A 22,397-nucleotide genomic window follows, 5' to 3' on the forward strand; every position below is an offset into this window, starting at 1 on the left:
GATTACTCTGGACTAGCACCAGTATTAATTTGGTCAGCATGTTCAGAGGGCACTAGCATAGAGAATAGAGTGCACACCAGAGATAGCTGCAAATAACATTAAGATGTAGTCAGATAGACGCAAATGAGGTCATCAGCTATTCCCTCCCGTTCTTAGAGAAACAGCACACAAAAAAACACTGCCCTAACCCTGGAAAATTGACACCAGCTCTGAGCTGGCATTGGATTGTTTCAAAAGAGGATTTCTCATTGTTTAGAAAAAACTACAGTGAAAGCCTGGTTCTGCTATTCCAGCCTGCACTAAGATTATGATCTCATTATTTGTGTGCAAGTTTTGGTCTTTTAGTATTAATTTAATGCTTTGCTTTTTATACTTCTTTGGGTGATTCTTTTTAAAGCTGTGTATCATCTAAAAAAAAACAAAAAAACAGCTCACTTGAACCAGCCACTCAAGCTCAGCATGGGCTTCCTGCTTTCCGGTTTGGCTGGGCATGCACACAAGAGCTGTGCTTAATGCACAGTTCTTTTGCACATGCGCCAGGCACATTCCTCCCTCTTGCACAGTGTGCATAAAATTTGTATGCTGTTAAGGTCGAGCATTCCAAAGGTATTTTTGTGTGCTGGTCTGGTGGTGTTTTCCAGCACTGTTCCCTGTGTGTTGCTCAGCTTCAGAGTTTACTACTATGAATCACTTCTGTAGTGCTACTAGACGTACACAGGGCTGTACACATTATATGCTGTTACTTTCTCTATCCCTAGAGGGTTCACAATGTTGCCCAAGGTCACAAGGAGCTGCAGTGGTATTCGAATCCAGGTCACCTGGATCAAATCCCACAGCACTAACCATTAGGCTACTCTTCCCCGCTGCCAGGGTAACCTGGTCCTGATCCAATGGGTTTGCAAGATTTTGTTTTTAGAAAGGATGTAATTAAAGGAAAGGGGATGGGATTTGATAATACTGCCTTTCTGTGGTTACAATTAAAGCGGTTTATATATTATATACAGGTACTCATTTTGTACCTGAGTCAAATGGAGGGTTAAGTGGCTACCACCTCATAACTGCTTTTACTTGTAGAGCTCCCTATTATGCAAGGTCTGGGGATAACTAATTACATAAGTACCTAAGTATTGCGTACTGGGACAGACCAAAGGTCCATCAAGCCCAGCATCCTGTTTCTAACAGTGGCCAATCCAGGTCACAAATACCTGACAAGATCCCCAAAAAGTACTAAACATTTTATACTGCTTATCCCAGAAATAGTGGATTTTCCCCAAGTCCAATTTAATAATGGTCTATGGACTTTTCCTTTAGGAAGCCGTCCAAACCTTTTTAAAACTCTGCTAACCGCCTTTACCACATTCTCCGGCAACGAATTCCAGAGTTTAATTACACGTTGAGTGAAGAAATATTTTCTCCGATTCGTTTTAAATTTACTACTTTATAGCTTCATCGCATGCCCCTAGTATTTTTGGAAAGCACAGACAGACACTTCACATCTACCCGTTCAACTCCACTCATTTTATAGACCTCTATCATATCTCCCCTCAGCCGCCTATAGGTAAAAGTAGCCCTGTAATGAATGGGGAGAAAAGACCAAGAGTAGTCTGTTCTAATTACTCTGGAAGCTTAGAGGAACAAGTGGAAGCTGCTGGAGAGAGTTAAAAAAAAACACCTTTAATCTGACACTTGTTTATATAAACCCTGTCTTCTGCTTCTTTAGGTACATGTGAAAGCACATTTTGATTATGATCCTTCTGATGATCCCTATGTTCCCTGCCGAGAGCTAGGCCTATCGTTTCAGAAGGGTGATATCCTCCACGTGATAAGCCAAGAAGACCCAAACTGGTGGCAAGCATACCGGGATGGAGATGAAGACAATCAGCCTTTGGCAGGCCTTGTACCAGGTACCTCTCAGTAAAAGCTATTCTGGTCTGTGACTGACCCTGAGATTTTATTGGTGCTTTTTTTTTTTAAACATTTGTTTACTGCATTTATAAATCATCAGTCTAATTGGTGCCATGTGTGCCAAAGTACCTTCTTTCACATAACTTCCTTCTGTTCTTGTAGTGTTTTCTTTTTAAGCAGGAGACCCAGGCTCCAAAAACTATTGTTAGCAATCAGGTTTATTGCACACTGTGCATGAAATAATGAATTTGTTCTGATTTGCCAGTACTTGCGCTGCTCTGGTTTTGGACCACATATTGCTAACCCATCTAAACTGAGTTGCTGAAGAAGTTAACAGAACCAAGGTGATTATTGCTGAAAGCTGGTCCCTGGAGTATGTTATATTTTACTTAATCACATAGAACAAAGCTCTTTCCTTTCCATTTTCTTTCTTGATTTGTTAACCTAAATGAAAGGCAAGTATATTAGGTAATAGCAGTTCCAGTGACTAGCCTTTCAGCCTTGAGGAGTAGCCTAAGGATTTGAGGTACAATTAAGGATTAATAAAGAGCAAAAGGAAGAGCTTTTTAGTACTGGAGAGTAAACCAGGAATGAACCTTGTAATAAACTGTTTATATTTATTGCATATTGAGTTAGACACCTGAAGAGAGGTGAGCAGTTGACTTTTGCTCAGAGTACAGCATCTAGAATTCTGCTAGTGCTGAACAAATTGCTCGTTTTCTTCCCACCCCCAAGACCCTTTCTAGGGTCATTGCAATAGGTTATTAGCAAATTTGTATGTGATCTATATCATAAGAGGAACAAAGATGGCATCCAGACCAGATACATGTGCTTGAGCTTCCGTTCCTTACGGATGGGTATGTGCCCTGTTACCAGCAGATGGGAAACTGGTAGGAAGGCAGACAAATTCCCATATGGAACTTGGTACTCATAACCCACTCTCATCCCTAACCACACTACCTTTTAAGGTTTTTTTTTTTTATTATTTTATTTATAAGATTTTACGCTTTATAATCAAGTACATACTTGTTTGAAAAGCAATACATTGCAAAACTAGTATAAGGAAAATAAAAATAAATTGCAAGAAAAACATTTAACTTCATGCTCAAGTCCACAATTGGAAACAAGGTGTTGGAAATGGAATATATTTGAAGTATTTTTATCAGGATAGAGCTAATAAAGATAACAGGTCAGTGTTGACAGCGTTTAAACATATTCAATGGGTTGATGTTTGACTGCCCCTGTTCTGCCTTGAAGTGAGAAATGTTGTTAGTTGAGCCGGATCAAAGAAAGTAAATTTATTTGACTGGTATCTTACCACACACTTACATGGATACCGCAAGAAAAATGTGGCTCCCAGCTGAATTACTGCTGGTTTCATTAATAGGAATAATTTCCTGCGCTTTTGTGTCTCTCTAGAGACATCAGGAAACATTTGAACTTTCTGACCTAGAAATGTTTTGTCCTTATTCTTAAAGAACATAGACATCAACCATTGCTTATCTGGTGCAAGCGCCACAGTCACTATTAACGTAGTTGGAATTATATCTTCAATGTCTGTAGTTTCTAGTAACGCTGTAACATTCATTAATTGGTCTTGTTCTTTTTTATCAGAATCTTCTTTAATTGGAAGATAGTAAACATATGTAAAAGGAGGAATCAACTCTTCTTTTATCCCAAGTATCTCCATCAAATATTTCTTCCACATTTCCCTAGGGGGTTTGGTTATATGTTTAGGGAAGTTTAACAAACGTAAATTATTACCTCTAGCAGTATTTTCAAGAAGTTCAGTTTTTCTCCTTAATGAAGATAAATCCTTCATCATTGCCACCTGGTGTGTTTGAAGTATTTTCATATCTAAATCATTTTTCTCCCTTGTCTTTTCCAATTCCCCTACTTTTATGTTCAACTTCTTTATTTTTTCCTCATGCTTTTTCATTTCCTGGTTTAATGTATTTATCTGAGGAGTAAGTGACTTTCCTAAGTCTGCTATCAGAGTCCACAAAGAATCCATAGTTACTTCAGCTGGTTTGAGCATTTGAAAAGAAAAAAGTGGTGGTATTATTACCTCTTCCTGTAAGGACAGATCCGTATTCAAACCAGCAACACTTCGCACCGAAGTAGTTGATATAATCGGCGTTTCAATCAAGGCACCCTGCTCTCCAAACGGTCGTTGTTCCGCCTCCCGACTCTGGTCGGTCTCACCACTCTCTGGGGAACGGTCTAGAGTCGTCTCCGAAGGAGTGCTAAAGCCAAAAGGCTGAGGGGGCGGTTCCCGTATGTCGGGGCTGAGCGTGAGCTCGAGCCCAGGAGACGCCGCTGTGCTTCCATCTGCACTAGCTTGTATCAGCGGGCTAACTCCCGACAATCCAAACGCAGTAGATGATGGTACTGCAGTCATCTGTAAAAAGGACCGAATGTCTTGAGACGAAGATACCGTGCGCTCTGGGGCCCGGGAAGCGGTCTTGCCTCGTCGCTTCGGCATCTCTAAAGGTAACGTTAGAGAACTGCAGGAGCACTGCCGGTTAACGTGTTAGCTCGGCAGCCATCTTGTTTCCCCTACCTTTTAAGGTTTTAACTGCCACTTTATGTAGGTTATCTTAATGCTTTCTCATACTTATAGCGCTGATATTGTGACAGGCTTCAGTAAATTATAGAGTGGGGGCACATGCTCCATGGAAAAGGAATTTCAAGGGCATAATATGAAACTGAGGGGAGGAAATTAAGAGGAAACATGAGAATATTTTTTGTGACAAGGTGATATCCCTTCACAACTTAGGTTAGTCCTGTCATTTCCATGAATTGATACAGAAGCTGTGTACTCCTTCCAAGACTCCTTCCAGAATGCTGTAATCATGGGCCTTAAATGCAGTTGTAAGTGTTACCGTTGACGTACTGATGGTAACACTTAACAACTGATGATGTACTCCTTCCCCTACCCTTCCAATGTAGAAGGTGAAAGACCTGAATCAGGAATTGAACCCATGTAGCCATGCACAGAAGTCAACATGAGGGATGTGTATATGTATAAAACAGTGCTTGTCAAACTTACCGTTATTGTGGCCACAGGAAGTACGCAAACCCAGAAGCTTACCTTTCCATCCGTATTGCTACTTTAGCTGTCCTACATTGTTGCAGCTAACAATGCCATCAACCCCCAACTTCTGTGGATCCCACACAAGCTCATCAGGAGGCTTGGACAGATAAGGTATTTTTTTTCCCCCGCCTGCCCAGGTCATGAACCTAAGCGAATATTTTGCACCCATGTGGGATCACTACCCTGGTTTAAAACATTTCCCATAGCATCTCTCACATGGTTGTTAAACAAAATGACAGGAAGAAAACAAACTTCATTTCTGTGTCATCAAAAGTATACACAGTTTCTCAGTAGTGTGCACTGTTGAAGAATAGTGAGTGCTGTTGAGTGATAGTACACACTATTGATGACATTGTTCCTGACATGGAAAAAAAGCTAAATAAAACAAATCCCATAAACCGCATGGGAAACTTTCAAAAAATGACATTTTTTAGACTGCACAGCACTTAGAGAAACTTTGTCCCTGTGTCATTCTCTACCTGTCTCCGTCCCATCCCCGCAGGCCCTGTCTCTGTCCCCATTTTGTCCCTTCAGGTCAGTCCCCGCCCCATCCTCATGGGCTCTGTCCTCATCTGCAGAAGCCTTGAACACTTAATGATTTAATATTTAAATCTTTTTTGTTAAAGTATAAAAAGGAACAATATGCTGTGCAACTGTTGTTTATAAATCACAAATACAAAACAATAACAACAATGTGCAACTATAATAACTCCCCCACCACCCTCTACCCTTCCAACCCCAACAATAGCTGACTTCTACCCCAAAGAATCCTAATCCACCCTGTTGAAATGTCCAGTTGTACAAAATACAACTCGTTTTGTATGCCCTAGCGGGAGAGAACTATGCCCTATGAAGCACTGTTACAATTTTTTAAAATCTGTGGATGAATAAGAAGTCATCAACAATCTCAGGATTCAGTCTAGCTCTCCTTTCTTCCACAGTCCTTCCTTCAATTGAAAGTGTCTGTGTTCTTAGAAGATGTGCTGGTCACAGGAATGTACAGGATCCCCCATGCAGATTTTGCTAGTTGTGGCCAGCATGTTTGCTTCCCCCCCACCCCCCCCAAAAAAAAAAAAAAAAAAAATCAAAATAATCATTGTCTGCATCACTCAAACATAAACAGACCAGATCATTAACAAGGGTCAGATTAGAAAATGACACAGGGACAAAGTTTGACCCTGTCCTCATGTCATTCTCTACACTTAGGCCCAGCCTGTTTTGGTAACTGCTTAAATGATTGCACAGCTTGGCAGTAAAACACAATCCAGAAAATTTGAATGAGCATGGAAAAAAACAAAAGACAAACATACACTCAATGCTTGGAAACAAATACACAGAAAATACAAATATGCAATTAGACAAACCAAAAGGTCATACTACAAGACTAAATTAGGACCTGATAACAAAGACCTTAAAAAACCTATTTCAACTCACAAATAAATTACTAGATACCACTCCTGTCACCACATCCAACACTGACATCCCATCCGCAGACAAACTTGCTACCTACTTGAAGGACAAAATAACAAAATTAAACAGCACCCTTCCTCTTCACAACAATGACTTTGAAAACTTCCTTGAGGACTTAGACCTAATCCCGATCAAGGAAGACAAAGACTTAGCAGAGAGACTGAATGAATTCTTTGCTTCGGTCTTCACTGAGGAAGATTTGGGTGGGATACCGGTGTCGGAAATGGTATTTCAAGCGGACGAGTCGGAGAAACTTACTGACTTCACGGTAAACCTGGAGGACGTAATGGGGCAGTTCGGCAAACTGAAGAGTAGCAAATCTCCTGGACCGGATGGTATTCACCCTAGAGTACTGATAGAACTGAAAAATTAGCTTGCGGAGCTACTGCTAGTGATATGCAACTTATCCTTAAAATCGAGCCTGGTACCGGAAGATTGGAGGGTGGCCAATGTAACGCCCATTTTTAAAAAAGGCTCCGGGGAGATCCGGGAAATTATAGACCGGTGAGTCTGATGTCGGTGCCGGGGAAAATGGTAGAGGCTATTATTAAAAACAAAGTTACAGAGCACATCCGAGGACATGGATTACTGAGACTGAGTCAGCACGGCTTTTGTGTGGGGAAATCTTGCCTGACCAATTTACTTCAATTCTTTGAAGGAGTAAACAAACATGTGGACAAAGGGGAGCCGGTTGATATTGTGTATCTGGATTTTCAAAAGGTGTTTGACAAGGTACCTCATGAAAGGCTACAGAGGAAATTGGAGGGTCATGGGATAGGAGGAAATGTCCTATTGTGGATTAAAAACTGGTTGAAGGATAGGAAACAGAGAGTGGGGTTAAATGGGCAGTATTCACAATGGAGAAGGGTAGTTAGTGGGGTTCCTCAGGGGTCTGTGCTAGGACCGCTGCTTTTTAATATATTTATAAATGATTTAGAGATGGGAGTAACTAGCGAGGTAATTAAATTTGCTGATGACACAAAGTTATTCAAAGTCGTTAACGCGCGACAGGATTGTGAAAAATTGCAAGAGGACCTTACGAGACTGGGAGACTGGGCGGCTAAATGGCAGATGACGTTTAATGTGAGCAAGTGCAAGGTGATGCATGTGGGAAAAAAGAACCCGAATTATAGCTACGTCATGCAAGGTTCCACGTTTGCAGTTACGGACCAAGAAAGGGATCTGGGTGTCGTCGTCGATAACACACTGAAACCTTCTGCTCAGTGTGCTGCTGCGGCTAGGAAAGCGAATAGAATGTTGGGTATTATTAGGAAAGGTATGGAAAACAGGTGTGAGGATGTTATAATGCCTTTGTATCGCTCCATGGTGCGACCGCACCTTGAGTATTGTGTTCAATTCTGGTCGCCGCATCTCAAGAAAGATATAGTAGAATTGGAAAAGGTGCAGCGAAGGGCGACTAAAATAATAGCGGGGATGGGACGACTTCCCTATGAAGAAAGACTAAGGAGGCTAGGGCTATTCAGCTTGGAGAAGAGATGGCTGAGGGGAGACATGATAGAGGTATATAAAATAATGAGTGGAGTGGAACAGGTGGATGTGAAGCGTCTGTTCACGCTTTCCAAAAATACTAGGACTAGGGGGCATGCGATTAAACTACAGTGTAGTAAATTTAAAACAAATCGGAGAAAATTTTTCTTCACCCAACGTGTAATTAAACTCTGGAATTCATTGCCGGAAAATGTGGTGAAGGTGGTTAGCTTAGCAGAGTTTAAAAAGGGGTTGGACGGTTTCCTAAAGGACAAGTCCATAAACCGCTACTAAATGGACTTGGAAAAATCCAAAATTCCAGGAATAACATGTATAGAATGTTTGTATGTTTGGGAAGCTTGCCAGGTGCCCTTGGCCTGGATTGGCCGCTGTCGTGGACAAGATGCTGGGCTCGATGCACCCTTGGTCTTTTCCCAGTATGGCATTACTTATGTACTTATGACCCGTATCTGGCATACATTCAATCTACTCACTACCGAATCAGTCACACCAGCGATTCACAGATTCGCCAACACCCACTGCAAACTGGTCATATGGCCCAGTCATCTACTTAAATCTGCCCCCAGCCGATTCATTGAAGACCTCTCATCCCACCTAAACTTCACGCTACAACAAGGTTTCTTCCCCGAGGAACATGGTAACATCCTACTTACTCCAATACCAAAAGACACTAAGAAAAAAACTAACGACCTCACCAACTATTGCCCAGTTGCGTCTATCTCTCTAATAGTAAAATTGATGGAGAGCCTGGTGGCCAAACGGCTTATGGAATACCTGGACAAGTATTCAATACTACATGATTCACAATCGGGATTCCGTTCCCGCCATAGTACCGAAACTGTCCTAGTCACTCTCCTGGCCAAATTCAAGCAGGAAATAGCCACAGGTAAAAGCATACTCCTCCTTCAATTCGACATGTTGAGCGCATTTGATATGGTAAACCATAACGTACTACTTGATCACTTCGGGATTGTTGGAAACGTACTTAAATGGATCAAAGGCTTTCTAACCACCAGAACTTACCAAGTAAAATCAAATTCAAACACATCACCACTGTGGAAAGCAGCCTGTGGAGTACCTCAAGGATCGCCATTATCACCAATACTCTTCAACATGATGATGATCCCACTGGCAAAATCCTTATCCAACCGAGGCCTTAACCCATTCATCTATGCGGATGATGTTACAATCTACATTTCCTTCAGACATGCCCTGACCGAAATAACCAGTGAAATCAATGATGGCCTGAATATCATGGACTCTTGGGCAAACTCATTCCAATTGAAATTGAACACTGGAAAAATACACTGCCTTATCCTCTCATCTCAACATAACACCTACAAACCCACAACCTTAAACACCCCAGGACACACACTCCCGATCTCAGACAGCCTAAAAATACTTGGAGTCACAATGGACCGCAATCTCACCCTCGAGAGCCAAGTAAAAACCGTAATAAAGAAAATGTTTTACTTATTGTGGAAACTCAAACGAATAAAACTTTTCTTCCCGAGGGAAACCTTTTGCAAATTAATACAATCAATGGTCCTAAGCCATGCAGATTACTGCAACGGAATCTACGTGGGATGCAAAGAACAACTCGCAAAAAAACTCCAAACCGCCCAAAAAACAGCAGCTAGATTGATATATGGTAAAACACGATTCAAAAGCACTAAACCTCTCTGAGAAAAGCTGCATTGGCTCCCAATCAAAGAATGGATCTTCTTCAAAATCTGCACTTTGGTCCATAAAATCATCTATGGCGTAGTCCCAGGATACATGACAGACCTCATAGATCTACCAACTAGAAACCGATCCAGATCAGCGCGATCATACTTAAACCTACATTACCCCAACTGCAAAGGGCTAAAATACAAAACAACATTTGCATCTAGCTTCTCCTACATGAGCGCACAACTATAGAATGGACTCCCGTATGCTATGAGAGCAATACATGACCACCTAATCTTCAGGAAATCATTAAAAACTCACCTCTTCAAAAAAGCCTATCCCGCCGATCCAACGTAACTCCCCACACCCAGCAACACAACATAATCAAGGATCGTACTGGACAACTTACTATCATCATTCCCCTCAACCCAATGATGCCTGAATCACATCTACCTCATCTGACCACAACACAATCTTGTATTTCTTATCAACCGTATCGGCAAATGCCTTTACGGTTACTTGTAAGCCACATTGAGCCTGCAAATAGGTGGGAAAATGTGCGGTATAAATGTAACAAATAAATCTTGTATGATTATGTAGTCAGGAGCGTAGAGAACCAATGAGGAAGAAAACAAAAACATACTTTGATAAGAGTGATACACTACAAAATGTCAATCTGCTACATCTGGCAACTGGAATATATCCTTAGCAGTGTGGCTAGACATAACTAAGCAGACTGGATGGGCCAAATGTAAGGCTGCCAACTGGATCCAGATATGCAAAATAGGGTTGATCCAGTCCTGGGTTTACCTCAGTGCATACTGGGACTTGTCTTGCTTTTCTTAGGAAATACAATGGGGAAATCAGAACTACAAGTCCCTGCGTGAAGTGGGATAAACCCAGGACTGGGTCAACCCTGTCCTGAAAATCTGAATCTAGTTGGCAGCCTTGGCCAAATGACCTTTATGCGATCATATGCTGTATGTGTTACTGTGTTACTAAATGCTTCCCTGACTGTTACAAGAGACAGCATACTCGTCACTGTGGGCACTTGTTGTTTAGCTGTCTGAAAAAGTAACAGTGATGATTTATTTGCAATCTCAAGGGAAATCTGTATTAATCCCAAAAAGTAAGCTTAAGAAAACACATTTAAAATATAAATGTAAGGAAAAACAAAAGTTGATGTAAAATGGATATAATTCATTCTATGTGAGATCTCCACTGCCATGGCTGTATTTATGGGAACACCGTCTGTAGCACAGTGATTCCCAAACCTGTCCTGAGGGAACCCCAGCCAATCAACTTTTCAGGATATCCGCAATGAATATTCATGAGTTAGATTTGCATGCAATGGAGGCAATGCAGGCAAATCTAACTGATGAATATTCATATAGATATCATGAAAACTTGACTGGCTGGGGTTCCCCCAGGAGCAGTCAAATGCAAGTGGTTATTTGTGAATAATTCCTATGTATGACATCTTCTGTCTCCCACGTATTTTTGGAAGTGTCATCTTTCTACACAACTCCTTTGACTCCTCATCTACGTTCATAGTGTTCCCTGTTCCTCCACATGGGTGGTTGATTCCTGGGGTTTCCCCAGAACAGGTTTGGGACCCACTGCTCTAGGGAAGCATCAGAACAATTGGTGGCTGTATCTTTTCATCCATGAGTTTTATCAAAACATAATTGCAGAATTATTCCTCCACATTTGTTTTTTGTGTGTGTAGTAGGGGGGTGGGTGTTTGTTTGTTTTTTAAAGGTGCTTTATTTTGATTTTTTTTGTGTTTTTTTTCTTTTTTGAAAGGAAAAAGCTTCCAACAGCAGAGAGAGGCCATGAAGCAAACCATAGAAGAAGATAAAGAACCAGAAAAATCAGGTTAGATGCATCCACATTCACAGAAGCATGTGGCAACATTATTATATATTAATATTTGTATAAGAAGCACCAGTATTACTGTGAGTGCATGGAGAAGCTATACTAGGTGGATGTAGTTCTATTAAGCAGAAACTTAGTCATGACGATCAGGCCCATTCACTCGGCAGCAGTTGCACAAGCCAGTGAAAGGAGTCCTGGAAGTACTGTCGTCAGTAGCACTGCCTTAGAGTCCATGAGGTCCTTTTGCAAAGGCGCACTGAAAAATGGCTTGCAGTAGTGTAGTCATGGGTTTTGGGCACGCACTAATCCATTTTTTAGAACGCCTATAAAAAAAAGCCTTATTTTTCAGATGCGTGTATCGGACGCGCCCCAAAGATGAAATTACCACAAGAACTAAGCGGTAGTCAGGCGGTAACTCCATTTGGGCACGTGTAGACACTTAGGCAGCTTAGTAAAAGGACCCCTATGTATGTTAACATCAGGCCCCACCAAAAGAATCTGTCCTGGCCTTGCCACTGCTCTTTGCACCGGTCAGGCTACAGGGTATGTATATAGGGTTGCAAGCTAGTAGTACTGCTTTTGGATGGTGATAACTGATTTCTGGTATACATTAAGGGGTAATTTGAGAAATGATTTTTCACACACATATGCCTCTCATAAAATTACCTTACCCTTGTACAGATACGTTGTATGGCATGTTTAGTTTGTTTGTTTAGTTGTGTTTGGATGAGAAGTCACAAAATATGCACATAGGTTATAAAATATGCACCTGTATGCATTTTCAGCTGTGTACATTTACACCAGTTCCCAGGCCACAATGTCTTCTGCTTTTATGCTGACATTTTATAAAGACAAATAACACCTATGTGTCTTTATAAAGTAGACTCAAAATAAGAACCTAGTTAATATTTGTGAACTACTGTGATTTCTATTTGACCTCCCAAACTGGATGACCTGTTATAAAAGCCTATTTTAAACATGAAAATACTTTTTTTTTTAATTGTATGGCTGTTTACATGCATATAAGAATGCATACCAACAAGATGGTGTGTTCCTTTTTACACAGTGAGTGCAGGCATTCTCAGGGATGTAGTTTGAGCAGAACTAGAGTTGAAATGTATATATGCATTTCACAAAATATGTGAGTACAGGTATAGAATGCATGCATAAATGTATAGCTACCGTTCAGCACGCTTAAATACTTGCACTGGCATTTACATGCTATTGGGGCTGCTCCTTGGAACCTATTTTATAAAGAGACACCTACTTTTTAAAACTAAGACACCTTTTTGGACCTCTCATATAGGTGTTAAAAAAAAAAAAATCAGGTCCTGTGGGGGGCACTTTTCCAAGTGACAGTAGGACAGTGTTTTACATGCCAGTGTAGGCAATTGTAAAATTGCTCATGTGCATAAGTACATTTTCAGAAAAAATAAAACCTACTTATGAAGGGAATGGGCAGGACTAGCACTTGCGTATGTGTTATAAAATACATATAGGGCCTAGTTTCAACTGTATATACTCAGAGTTGCTCCATCTTTTAGATTGTGTGACTTTGTGCAGCAGCTTTCAGGTAGGCTATTTTATAACAGAGCATAGGTCATATGTTGCCTTATCAAGTAGGTGCAATATGTTCTCCTTTGTGCATTTTGTTTGTGTCTTGAAAATATTTGGAAATGCAGAACATGGTATTAGAGCTGATGCATTGTTGTACTCTAATGACAAAAACAATTAATACAGTATTGATTGAGGCTGATTTAACATTATAACTTTTTATTTTGAGAGCTTACCTTTTCCTCATATAATTGAGAGATCAAATAGTATGGTGATCAACTGGTCCTCCTGACAGTTCATCAAATTATTTATTGTGAAGCCACTATAGTACTTTTGAGTAAGAGAGTAGGGCTTCTTATTTGGTTGTCCAAGTGTTTAAAAAAAAAAAAAAAAGCCAGCATATAGAATTCAAATTAAAAAAAAAAATAAATAAAACCTATTGTCACTAAATTACGGTCCCAGGAATGAAGAAAAACATCAGGAACACTAAACAAGAGCAATTTATGAAGTATTTGGCTGCATGGGAGGAGGGGACCGATATTTGATGGCTGATTCATTAAGGTTTTTTTTATTGTTGTTGAAAAGCTGATTTTTATAACTGGGTAGTCGGTAAGTACAGAGTGATACTGAAAAAAAATGTCCTGCTTTAAATTGGCAAAGTATTTCAATAGTAGCAGTTTCTTTAATAAGGTCAATGAGTTCTTAAATGTGTACAAGCTTTGGACACAAAGGTTTCTTCCTCTGGTAAGATATTGTCTGAAGAAAGGACCTGTAGTAATTTTGAATCCTGGTTTTGTTCATTTTTTTATTTATTTACCAAGTCCTTTTTTGGGGCTTTGCAAATCGGAATGGGGTTATGCTATAAGCCACTGTCAGTTCTAATTCAGATCACTTTCCATGGAAGAGAGTTGCATCCTTTTTCAGAACCTCAACATATTCATTCATGGCACCAAAGAACATTTCTCTATTTCAAAACATACAAAAATTAATGGCAAGAAATAACCTCCGTTACCCATTCTGGGTATCTGATCTCAATCCTCAATGATATGTGACCACTTATTAGAATGTAAAAGATAAATCATATTCTCTTACTTTGAAAAGTTCCTAGGATTTCTGCAGTTTTGATGACTTTTCTTGTAACTCTTGGAATGTAATGGAGAAACAAGGCTGCAGGGCTTTTCTGATTCCAATCTGTTTGTTTCCCAGGAAAACTGTGGTGTGCAAAGAAGAATAAAAAGAAGAGGAAAAAAGTGCTGTACAATGCTAATAAAAACGATGGTGAGTGGGATATGCAGTCGATGAGCTAGACAGAGCAGAACCCAATCTGCTTCAGGATACTTCAGACTGTCGAATATCCTAGATCAGAGGTGCCCAAATTTGGTCCTCGAGGGCTTCAGACCAGCTGATTTTTTTTTCAGGATTTCCACAAAGAATATACATATCTACTTGCATGCCTTTCCACAGGTATATGCAGATATATTTCACGTGTATTTTTAAAAAATGTGATGACAACCAAACAGCAGCTCTGCACTCCATTTGAGTTCTCTTCTAAATCCTGATAAAGGAGGCTAAATACATTTTATGCTGCTGCTTCTAGAAATAAGCAGTGAATTTTCCCCAAATCCGTTTTAATAATGGTCTATGGACTTTTTGTTTAGGAAGCCATCCAAACCATTTTTAAACCCTGCTAAGCTAACTGCTTTTACTACAGTCTCCGGCAGTGAATTTGAGTTTAATTACATGTTGAGTGAAGAAATATTTTCCACTATATCTTTATTTATTTTCACGGAGAGGGTGGTGGATGCTTGGAATGCCCTCCCGCGGGAGGTGGTGGAGATGAAAACGGAAACGGAATTCAAATATGCGTGGGATATGCATAAAGGAATCCTGTGCAGTAGGAATGGATCCTCAGAAGCTTAGCCAAAATTGGATGGCGGAGCAGGTGGGGGAAGAGAGGTTGGTGGTTGGGAGGCGAGGATAGTGGAGGGCAGACTTATACGGTCTGTGCCAGAGCCAGTGATGGGAGGTGGGAAATACTGCTGGGCAGACTTGTACGATCTGTGCCCTGAAAAAAGCAGGTACAAATCAAGGTAAGGTATACACATATGAGTTTATCTTGTTGGGCAGACTGGATGGTCCATTCAGGTCTTTTTCTGCTGTCATCTACTATGTTACTATGTTTTATGATTCATTTTAAATTTACTACTTTGTAGCTTCATTATGTGTCTCCCAGTCCTAGTATTTTTGGAAAGCGTAAACAAGCGATTCATGTTCCACTTCACTTGTTATTTTATAGACCTCTATCATATCTCCCCTCAGCCGTCTTTTCTCCAAGCTGAAGATTCCTAGTCACCTTAGCGTTTCCTCATAGGGAAGTCATCCCATCCCCTTTATCATTTTCGTCGCCCTTCTCTTTACCTTTTCTAATTCCACTATATCTTTATTTATTTATTTATTTATTTATTGCATTTGTATCCCACATTTTCCCACCTATTTGCAGGCTCCGGTATGAGGAAATACAAGTTGGTAATGCATACATGTTCATAAGAGAAAAGCAGATTATAAAGAGTTGGTTATCAGGATCAGAGATAGTGTTGTAGCGTTAAAGTTCATTCGTAACCATTGTTAAGTCAATCAGTTATATGTTTTTTGAGATGCGATGACCAGAATTGAACACAATATTTGAGGTGCGGTCACACCATGGAACTGTAGAAAGGCATTATAACATCCTCGTTTTTGTTTTCCATTCCTTTCCTATAAATACCTAACATTCTATTTGCTTTCTTAGCTGCCGCCACACAGCAGAAAGTTTCAACGTATCATTAACGATGATGCCTAGGGAGGGAGAGTTGTCAGATTCGTGGGAGAGATGGACTTGGGGGAGGGCAGAGGGGGGTGGAAGGAGGAAAGGGAGGATGGAGGAGCAGGAATAGATGGGGAGGGGAGAAATGGAGTTGGTACAGAGTGGAAGGGAGCAAATGGGAAGAAGGAGTGATAGACTCGGGAGAAGGGAGAGATGGACTTGGGGAGGATGGAGGGAGAAAATGGGGAGAAGAGAGAGACTCTGAAGGGGGTGCTGCCTTTTAGATGGAAGCGTTTCTTTTTCTTCGGGGGGGGGGGGGGGGGGACAGACATCCTGCTTTAAGTGATAGAAAGCTCTCTTCGTGGAGAGTAGAAAAGGGACTAAAGAGCATTGTACAGCTCATTTGAGGCAGCATATTTTCTGTGACCGCTCTTGCTGTTTGAGGCAGCTGCATCCTTTGCAGCACACTGTTCCTGCACATTGTAGGGATTTTGAAGCCATTGGAGAGAAGGATTAGGGGAGATTTGTTGGTTCTTATTCTTTGTTCTTTCTGGTTGTTACGTTTATACTCTGGGAGGGACTGCACAGCTAACTTATAGGCTCCAGCAGAATTCTGTAGTTCTCAGCCTCTACCCACCTGCTGGTAGGAGTGCATAACCCATCCACCTAGGCCGGTCTGGAGGGACTAAAAAAAAAGCTAATTAGCAGGTAAGGTCTAATTTCTCCTTCTGGCAGCTCCCGCCTTTCATAAGGAATGTGGTCCTGGGCAGAAGGTTTGACTGTGGCAGGCTCCTCCTTGTTGCAAACTGCTGTGTTTTGGCTGTGCTCCTTCACAGAAACAAATGGAGTTTTCTCACTGGGTGATTAGACATTACTTAGGAGGGAACTTCTTTTACACCCACTGTAGGCTTCAGGAGTAGTGTTAGGCTGGTGATGAGTCAAAAGGGTTTGGTCACAAAAGAGAGCTCTGAGTGTACTTGTTCTTGGGATCCCCATGCAGAATGGCGGACCTTTTCTCATGTAGTTCTCTGCATGGATTCACAGGGACATTTCCTTCAAGGATTACCACCAGATATTCCCAAATTTGGTATCCTGTATCACCAATGACAGCTTCAGGCTAACCATGGCCCCTGTTGCTGTTGGCCAAAAGAAATTAAATTCAGAAGTTTGGCAATTTAGGACTGAGTTATCACAGGAAATTTCAGCAGTAGTCAGGGTTCTGCAACTGTGCTGAGGATTATAAAAAAAACAATTTTGTCCTACTTAATTTCTGGAGCCTAGAAGAGAACATGTCAGACTGATGGTCCATCTACCCTAGTATCCTGCTTCCAACAGTTGCTAATCCAGGTCACAGGTATATGGCAGAATCCCAAATAGTAGCAAGATTCCATGCTACTGATCCCAGAGCAAGCAGTATCTCAGTAGCAGACAATGGTCTTTCCTCCAGGAATTTGTCCAAACCTTTTTTTAAATCCAGATAGGCTAACCACTGTTACCACATCCTCTAGCAACAAATTCCAGAGCTTAACTGTTGAGTGAAAAATATTTCCTCCTATTCGTATTAAAAGTATTACCATATAACTTCATTGAGTGTCCCCTAGTTTTTGTACTTTTTGAAAGAATAAAAAATTGATTCACTTCTACCTATTCTAGACCACTCAGGATTTTGTAGACCTCAATCATATCTCCCCTTAGCTATCTCTTTTCCAAGCTGAAGAGCCCTAACCTCTTTAGTCTTTCTTCATACAAGAAGAATTTTATCCCCTTTATCGTTTTGGTTTCCCCTTCTTTGCACCTTTTCTAATTCTGCTATATCTTTTCTGAGATAGTGACCAGAGTTGCAATCAGTGCTCAAGGTAAGCCTGCACCATGAAGTGGTTCAGAAGCATTATAATATTCTGTTTAATTTCCATCCCCTTCCTAATAATTCCTAGCATCCTGTTTTCTTTTAATGGCCGCTGCTGCTCACTGGACAGAAGATTTCGGTGTATTGTTACGATGACGCCTAGATCTTTCTCTTGGTGCTAATTCCTATCACTTTACATTTGTCCACATTAAATTTCATCTGCCATTTGTATGCTCAGTCTTCCAATTTGTTAAGGTCATCCTACAACTTTTCACATTCTACATATGTTTTGATAACTTTGGATAGTTTTGTGGCATCTACAAATTTAATCACCTCACTTGTTCTGATTTCCAGATCATTTATAACTGTTAACTAGCACTGGTCCCAGTACAGATCTCCACAGCACTCCACTTATTCACCCTCCTCCAGTGAGAAAAATAATCATTAACCCTATCCTCTTGTCTCCTAATAAAAATGTGGTCTTGGACAAGACTTTACTTCCAGTGCCAAGATCTTCCCTGAGAATGGTCCGTTTTGCAGATTTGAGACTCCAGGACAAATGGATCTGTGTATTATTATATCTCAGGGAAGACCCATATGTATTTTTCCCATTTCAGACTCCCTTTAGGGTGACTTCATTAGCCCAGTTTCACAAGGCTACTTTCTTTTTCTCTAAGGAGACTGGATGGAGCCTTAACAGATTACTTCCACAGCTGTCTCTGGCAAGGGGTGGATCAGGAGTCCCTTTCATGGTTATTTTGTACTATAGAGGTGAGCCCAATAAGCTAGGAGGACATCTGAAATGGTCACAGTGGTTCTGGTACAGTACCAACAGGTCCAGAGTCTGTGGTCTATGGCCAGAATCCGCTATCCAGCAATCCAGGCCTCTAACGTGGGAGAAGACATTCAACGTGCTTGCAGGCAATACAATGTTATTTCCTGATGGGAACCAAGCTAAGGGAACATAGTGGCCCTCAGGTTTCCTGGTAAGTATGTTAGAATTGATCTGGGATGGAGTTCCTGCCAAGACCTGACACCAGTACACATGACTGACACCATCATCGTTCACATTTGGGACCCTGAAGCGTAAGAATTGGAATATGTGGCACTAGCTCTACTAGGATGAAGTGAAGCACCTCCAGGAGTGGATCATATCAGGTTGGTGAAACAAGCAAGTTGTTACGCCAAATGAAGACAATCAGGACCCAGGGGAGCTGGATATCCTGGTAGAACCAGGACTGACATCCAGTCTCTTGCACATGTTCCTGCTGGGAAATGTGGATATGCCCTGGTCTGTTTTCTGAAAGGGCTGATCAGGAGGGATACTTCAGAAGTAGAACCTCTGCAGAGTGCCAGATTCAACTCTGGCCTCCTAGTTCAGTAGATAAGATAGACTGTTAGGTCTTTACTGATATTTACTATGAGTATGTTATAGCCCACTATGAAGGTTAATTTTTCCTTGATGTATGGAATTTTTATTCCTGGATTAGTGACCATAAACTGATGATTTGGCTGTACCAAAGGTTTTGGGATTGAATTGGATAAAGAATACTGAAGAGCTGAAGGCAGCACCAGCCCCTACAAGGAGAATGAAGTCAGCTATCAGCTGGGGTTTGTTTGTTTTTTAATCTAGCTCCATCTGCTGGCAGGGTAACATAGCTCACTCATGTGAACTGGCCGGGCAAGACTCAAGAAAAGGAAATCAACAGTTCAAGTCCAGAATTCCCCTTATGTATGATGTATTGTGATCTGCTTAGTTGTAAGCAAAATTAAAATCTGTAAATAAATTGTTGGTATAATCAAATAAGGAATGTGTGGAAAGTTAGTCCTAATGCAATGTGAGAGACTGGGTTGGTCAGTTGTCAACAGCCATTGAGGACTTGGAAGAAGCAGCTGGGTTTCACCTGCTTCCGAGAAGTCTAGCTGGCAGATACCGCGTTGCCTGATTTCCTTTGGCAAGGTACAGTTAGGGATGCTTCTTGGGAAGATCTTTAAAGGCTTCAGATGTGTGGAGAGAGATAAACTAAGTACTTTAGTGAAAAAGAACCTCTGTTCTGCTATCTCTGGTCTTGTGTCGCAATAGAGCACATAGGTATATAGATGACCTTTACACTTAGGATTTGTTTTAGAGGGGGCATGTCAGAGTAACTCTTCCTAATGCCACTACCTTGGACCTTTCCCATCCCAGTTGGTATATGCTCAAGCAGCTGCTACAATGCTCATGGGTCTTCAGTTGTTGTTGTTGGGGGTTTTTTTTTCGGGGGGGGGGGGGGGGGGGTTGGGTTGGTTGGGTTGTTTTTTTTTTGTTTTTCATTTTAATCCCTTCACATTTTCTGTATAGCTATTATATCAAAAGTGCATTGACTAAGAGGCAGGGGACTATAGTCCAGAGTCTGTTATAGACATAAGGAATGCCAAATTTTCGCCCATTTATCAAGAGTCTTGTTTTGCTGGGCATACAAGATTCTGTTTCACATGTGTATCTGAGTTGGGTTATCCATTTATCTATGGACTGGCTCCCCAACTGTTTCCATGAACTAGCGAGCTTCAAACATGTTGCATTGAGGCTATGTGTGATCAAAGTAGGCTTTTGTCTGCTCATGCCCAGGATAGGTTAGTTAAAAAAAAAAAAACCTGGGTCCCATGGTAACTCACAGTATAAAGGGGTTATTAAAGGTGGGCAGTTTATGACCGAGCCATGAGATAGAAGGAGAGAGAGGCTAAAAAATGTTAGGAATGGGAGGGGTTAGTGGAGTATGCAAAGTTAGAGAAGACCGCCTCAGAAATGGGGGAAAGTGCCAGAGGAATCCGGACACGTTAACCTACACTCTGATAAGTATACTGAGGGGAGAGGGAGAGGGATGCCATGAAGTTAAAAGTTGGTCTAAGAGGATGGAGGGAGGTGGGGGTGGGAGGAAGGGGAAATAGGTTTGAAAAAGGTAAGATACTATGTAAATTGAAGGGTTACATGCCATAATAGCTTGGAAAAGTTTTGTTTGAAGAAAAACATTCAGAAGTCTCGTCGGTAAACAATGTTGGGACTTAAATGAGGTAATAAAATACAGAGCAATCACGAGACACAATTATTGGAGTTTAATATGGAAGTTTATGGGTTAAGATAGAATTATTTGTTATCAGATTTTTATTGTATAACAAAGAATTGCAAGTAATGCGTCTTCATTCATAACAATAGTTAAAACATAAAAGGTAAATATAGAATAGGGTCTGGGGGGAGGGAGGGATAAATGTTGTATTTCAAAATGGGATGGCTGTACGCAATGTTGCATGGTTGAAGTGCTGTTCCACTGAGTTTTGTATAATTATTTTGAGAATGTTATGTTTAGGTGGATTGGTACCTTTGGAGATGTCATCAATAAAAACGGTCGAAAATGACAAGTAGAGGGGAAAGAGGGAGGGTTAGGGGGGATGGGAGAAACTGTCAAAAAGATTGATGATGGACTTTATCATTGTATTTCTAGTATGAAAGTTTGCTGGTGGCATTTACGTTTCTGCCAGATATTGGATGTAGTTATCTTTGTCATCAATAAAAATGTTGAAATATAAAGGTGGGCAGTTTAGCGGGGAGGAGAACATGAGTATTTATGTAGGGTGGGGGGAGTTGGTTTAATGAACAAAACTTAAAATTGAGGTGAAGAGTTGGGTGTTATTTTGTCATTGGGTTTGATTGCATTTTTGTTTTTATCAGCAAATTAATAGATAAACCTGTCCCTTGCCAGCCAGTTGGTGTTGCCAGTGATGGATTCCTGGGGACAAAATGCTACTTTTGCATCATCCCTAACCACTGTTAACCCAAGGAACAAGAGCTAGTGCATAGCACTGCAGCATGCCCATTGAAACCAGCTCCAAAATCTTGCTTTTAATTGGCATATATGACCATTTATTGGTTTCGTCTCTGCCTGTTTTTAAGAGCAAATAAAGGAAGCCGTTTACCACGAGAAAGTCTTGTCTTGTCAGAAGGTTTGCACCAGATTTGGTTAATACTTTGCTTTCTTTTGCAAGATTATGACAATGAAGAGGTTTTGACCTATGAAGAGATGTCTCTTTATCACCAGCCAGCAAATAGAAAAAGGCCAATTGTTCTCATTGGTCCCCAGAACTGTGGTCAGAATGAGCTGCGGCAGAGGTTATTGAATCATGAGGCAGACCGCTTTGCATCTGCAGTTCCTCGTAAGTGGACAATGTGTGTTCCCCGTTGCTTATGTGATTGAGACACATTTCAGCTCGGATATAAATAATGCTCTGATAACTATTCAGAAACGTTCAGTGGTGATTCCAGATTTGAATGCGCATGGATATCCTGTCAGAATCTGACTGCTCTCTGTGTCTGGCTGTTGATTTATGCATTTGTGTAATCCTCAGCTTGCAGCAGACTCGCATAATTTTGTTAAAAGTCCACAAATTGGATGCTTTATGTATAATGTTGACAGGCCCTAGGATTCAGATTGCATTAATTTTACTGTAATTATTAAGTAGATGCATTCATTAAAAGAAAATAACTACAGCTGAGATTTGTAACTACTAAACACTTTGAAACAGTGTCTGCAAGCTCTTTGTTGCTAGTGATGCGAATTAGGCCCATTCTGGATATCAGCCATTAGAAAACTATTGAATATGTTGGCATTTGTATTTCATACACACTGATA

At 40.8% G+C, this 22,397-nt stretch overlaps 1 protein-coding gene across 3 annotated transcripts in view; it reads left to right on the plus strand.

Annotated features, from left to right (window-relative positions):
• Nucleotides 1–22,397, plus strand: part of MPP5 (membrane palmitoylated protein 5) — a 211,368-nt gene that overhangs the window by 170,682 nt on the left and 18,289 nt on the right. For all 3 annotated transcript variants that reach the window (XM_030214105.1, XM_030214106.1, XM_030214107.1), the window contains 4 exons: nt 1,721–1,904; nt 11,459–11,530; nt 14,291–14,362; nt 21,754–21,921. In XM_030214105.1, coding sequence (XP_030069965.1) covers nt 1,721–1,904; nt 11,459–11,530; nt 14,291–14,362; nt 21,754–21,921 — 496 coding nt within the window. The remainder of the gene's footprint in view (nt 1–1,720; nt 1,905–11,458; nt 11,531–14,290; nt 14,363–21,753; nt 21,922–22,397) is intronic.

The sequence above is a fragment of the Microcaecilia unicolor genome, chromosome 9 (assembly GCF_901765095.1).
Source record: "Microcaecilia unicolor chromosome 9, aMicUni1.1, whole genome shotgun sequence".
Lineage (NCBI taxonomy): Eukaryota > Metazoa > Chordata > Amphibia > Gymnophiona > Siphonopidae > Microcaecilia > Microcaecilia unicolor.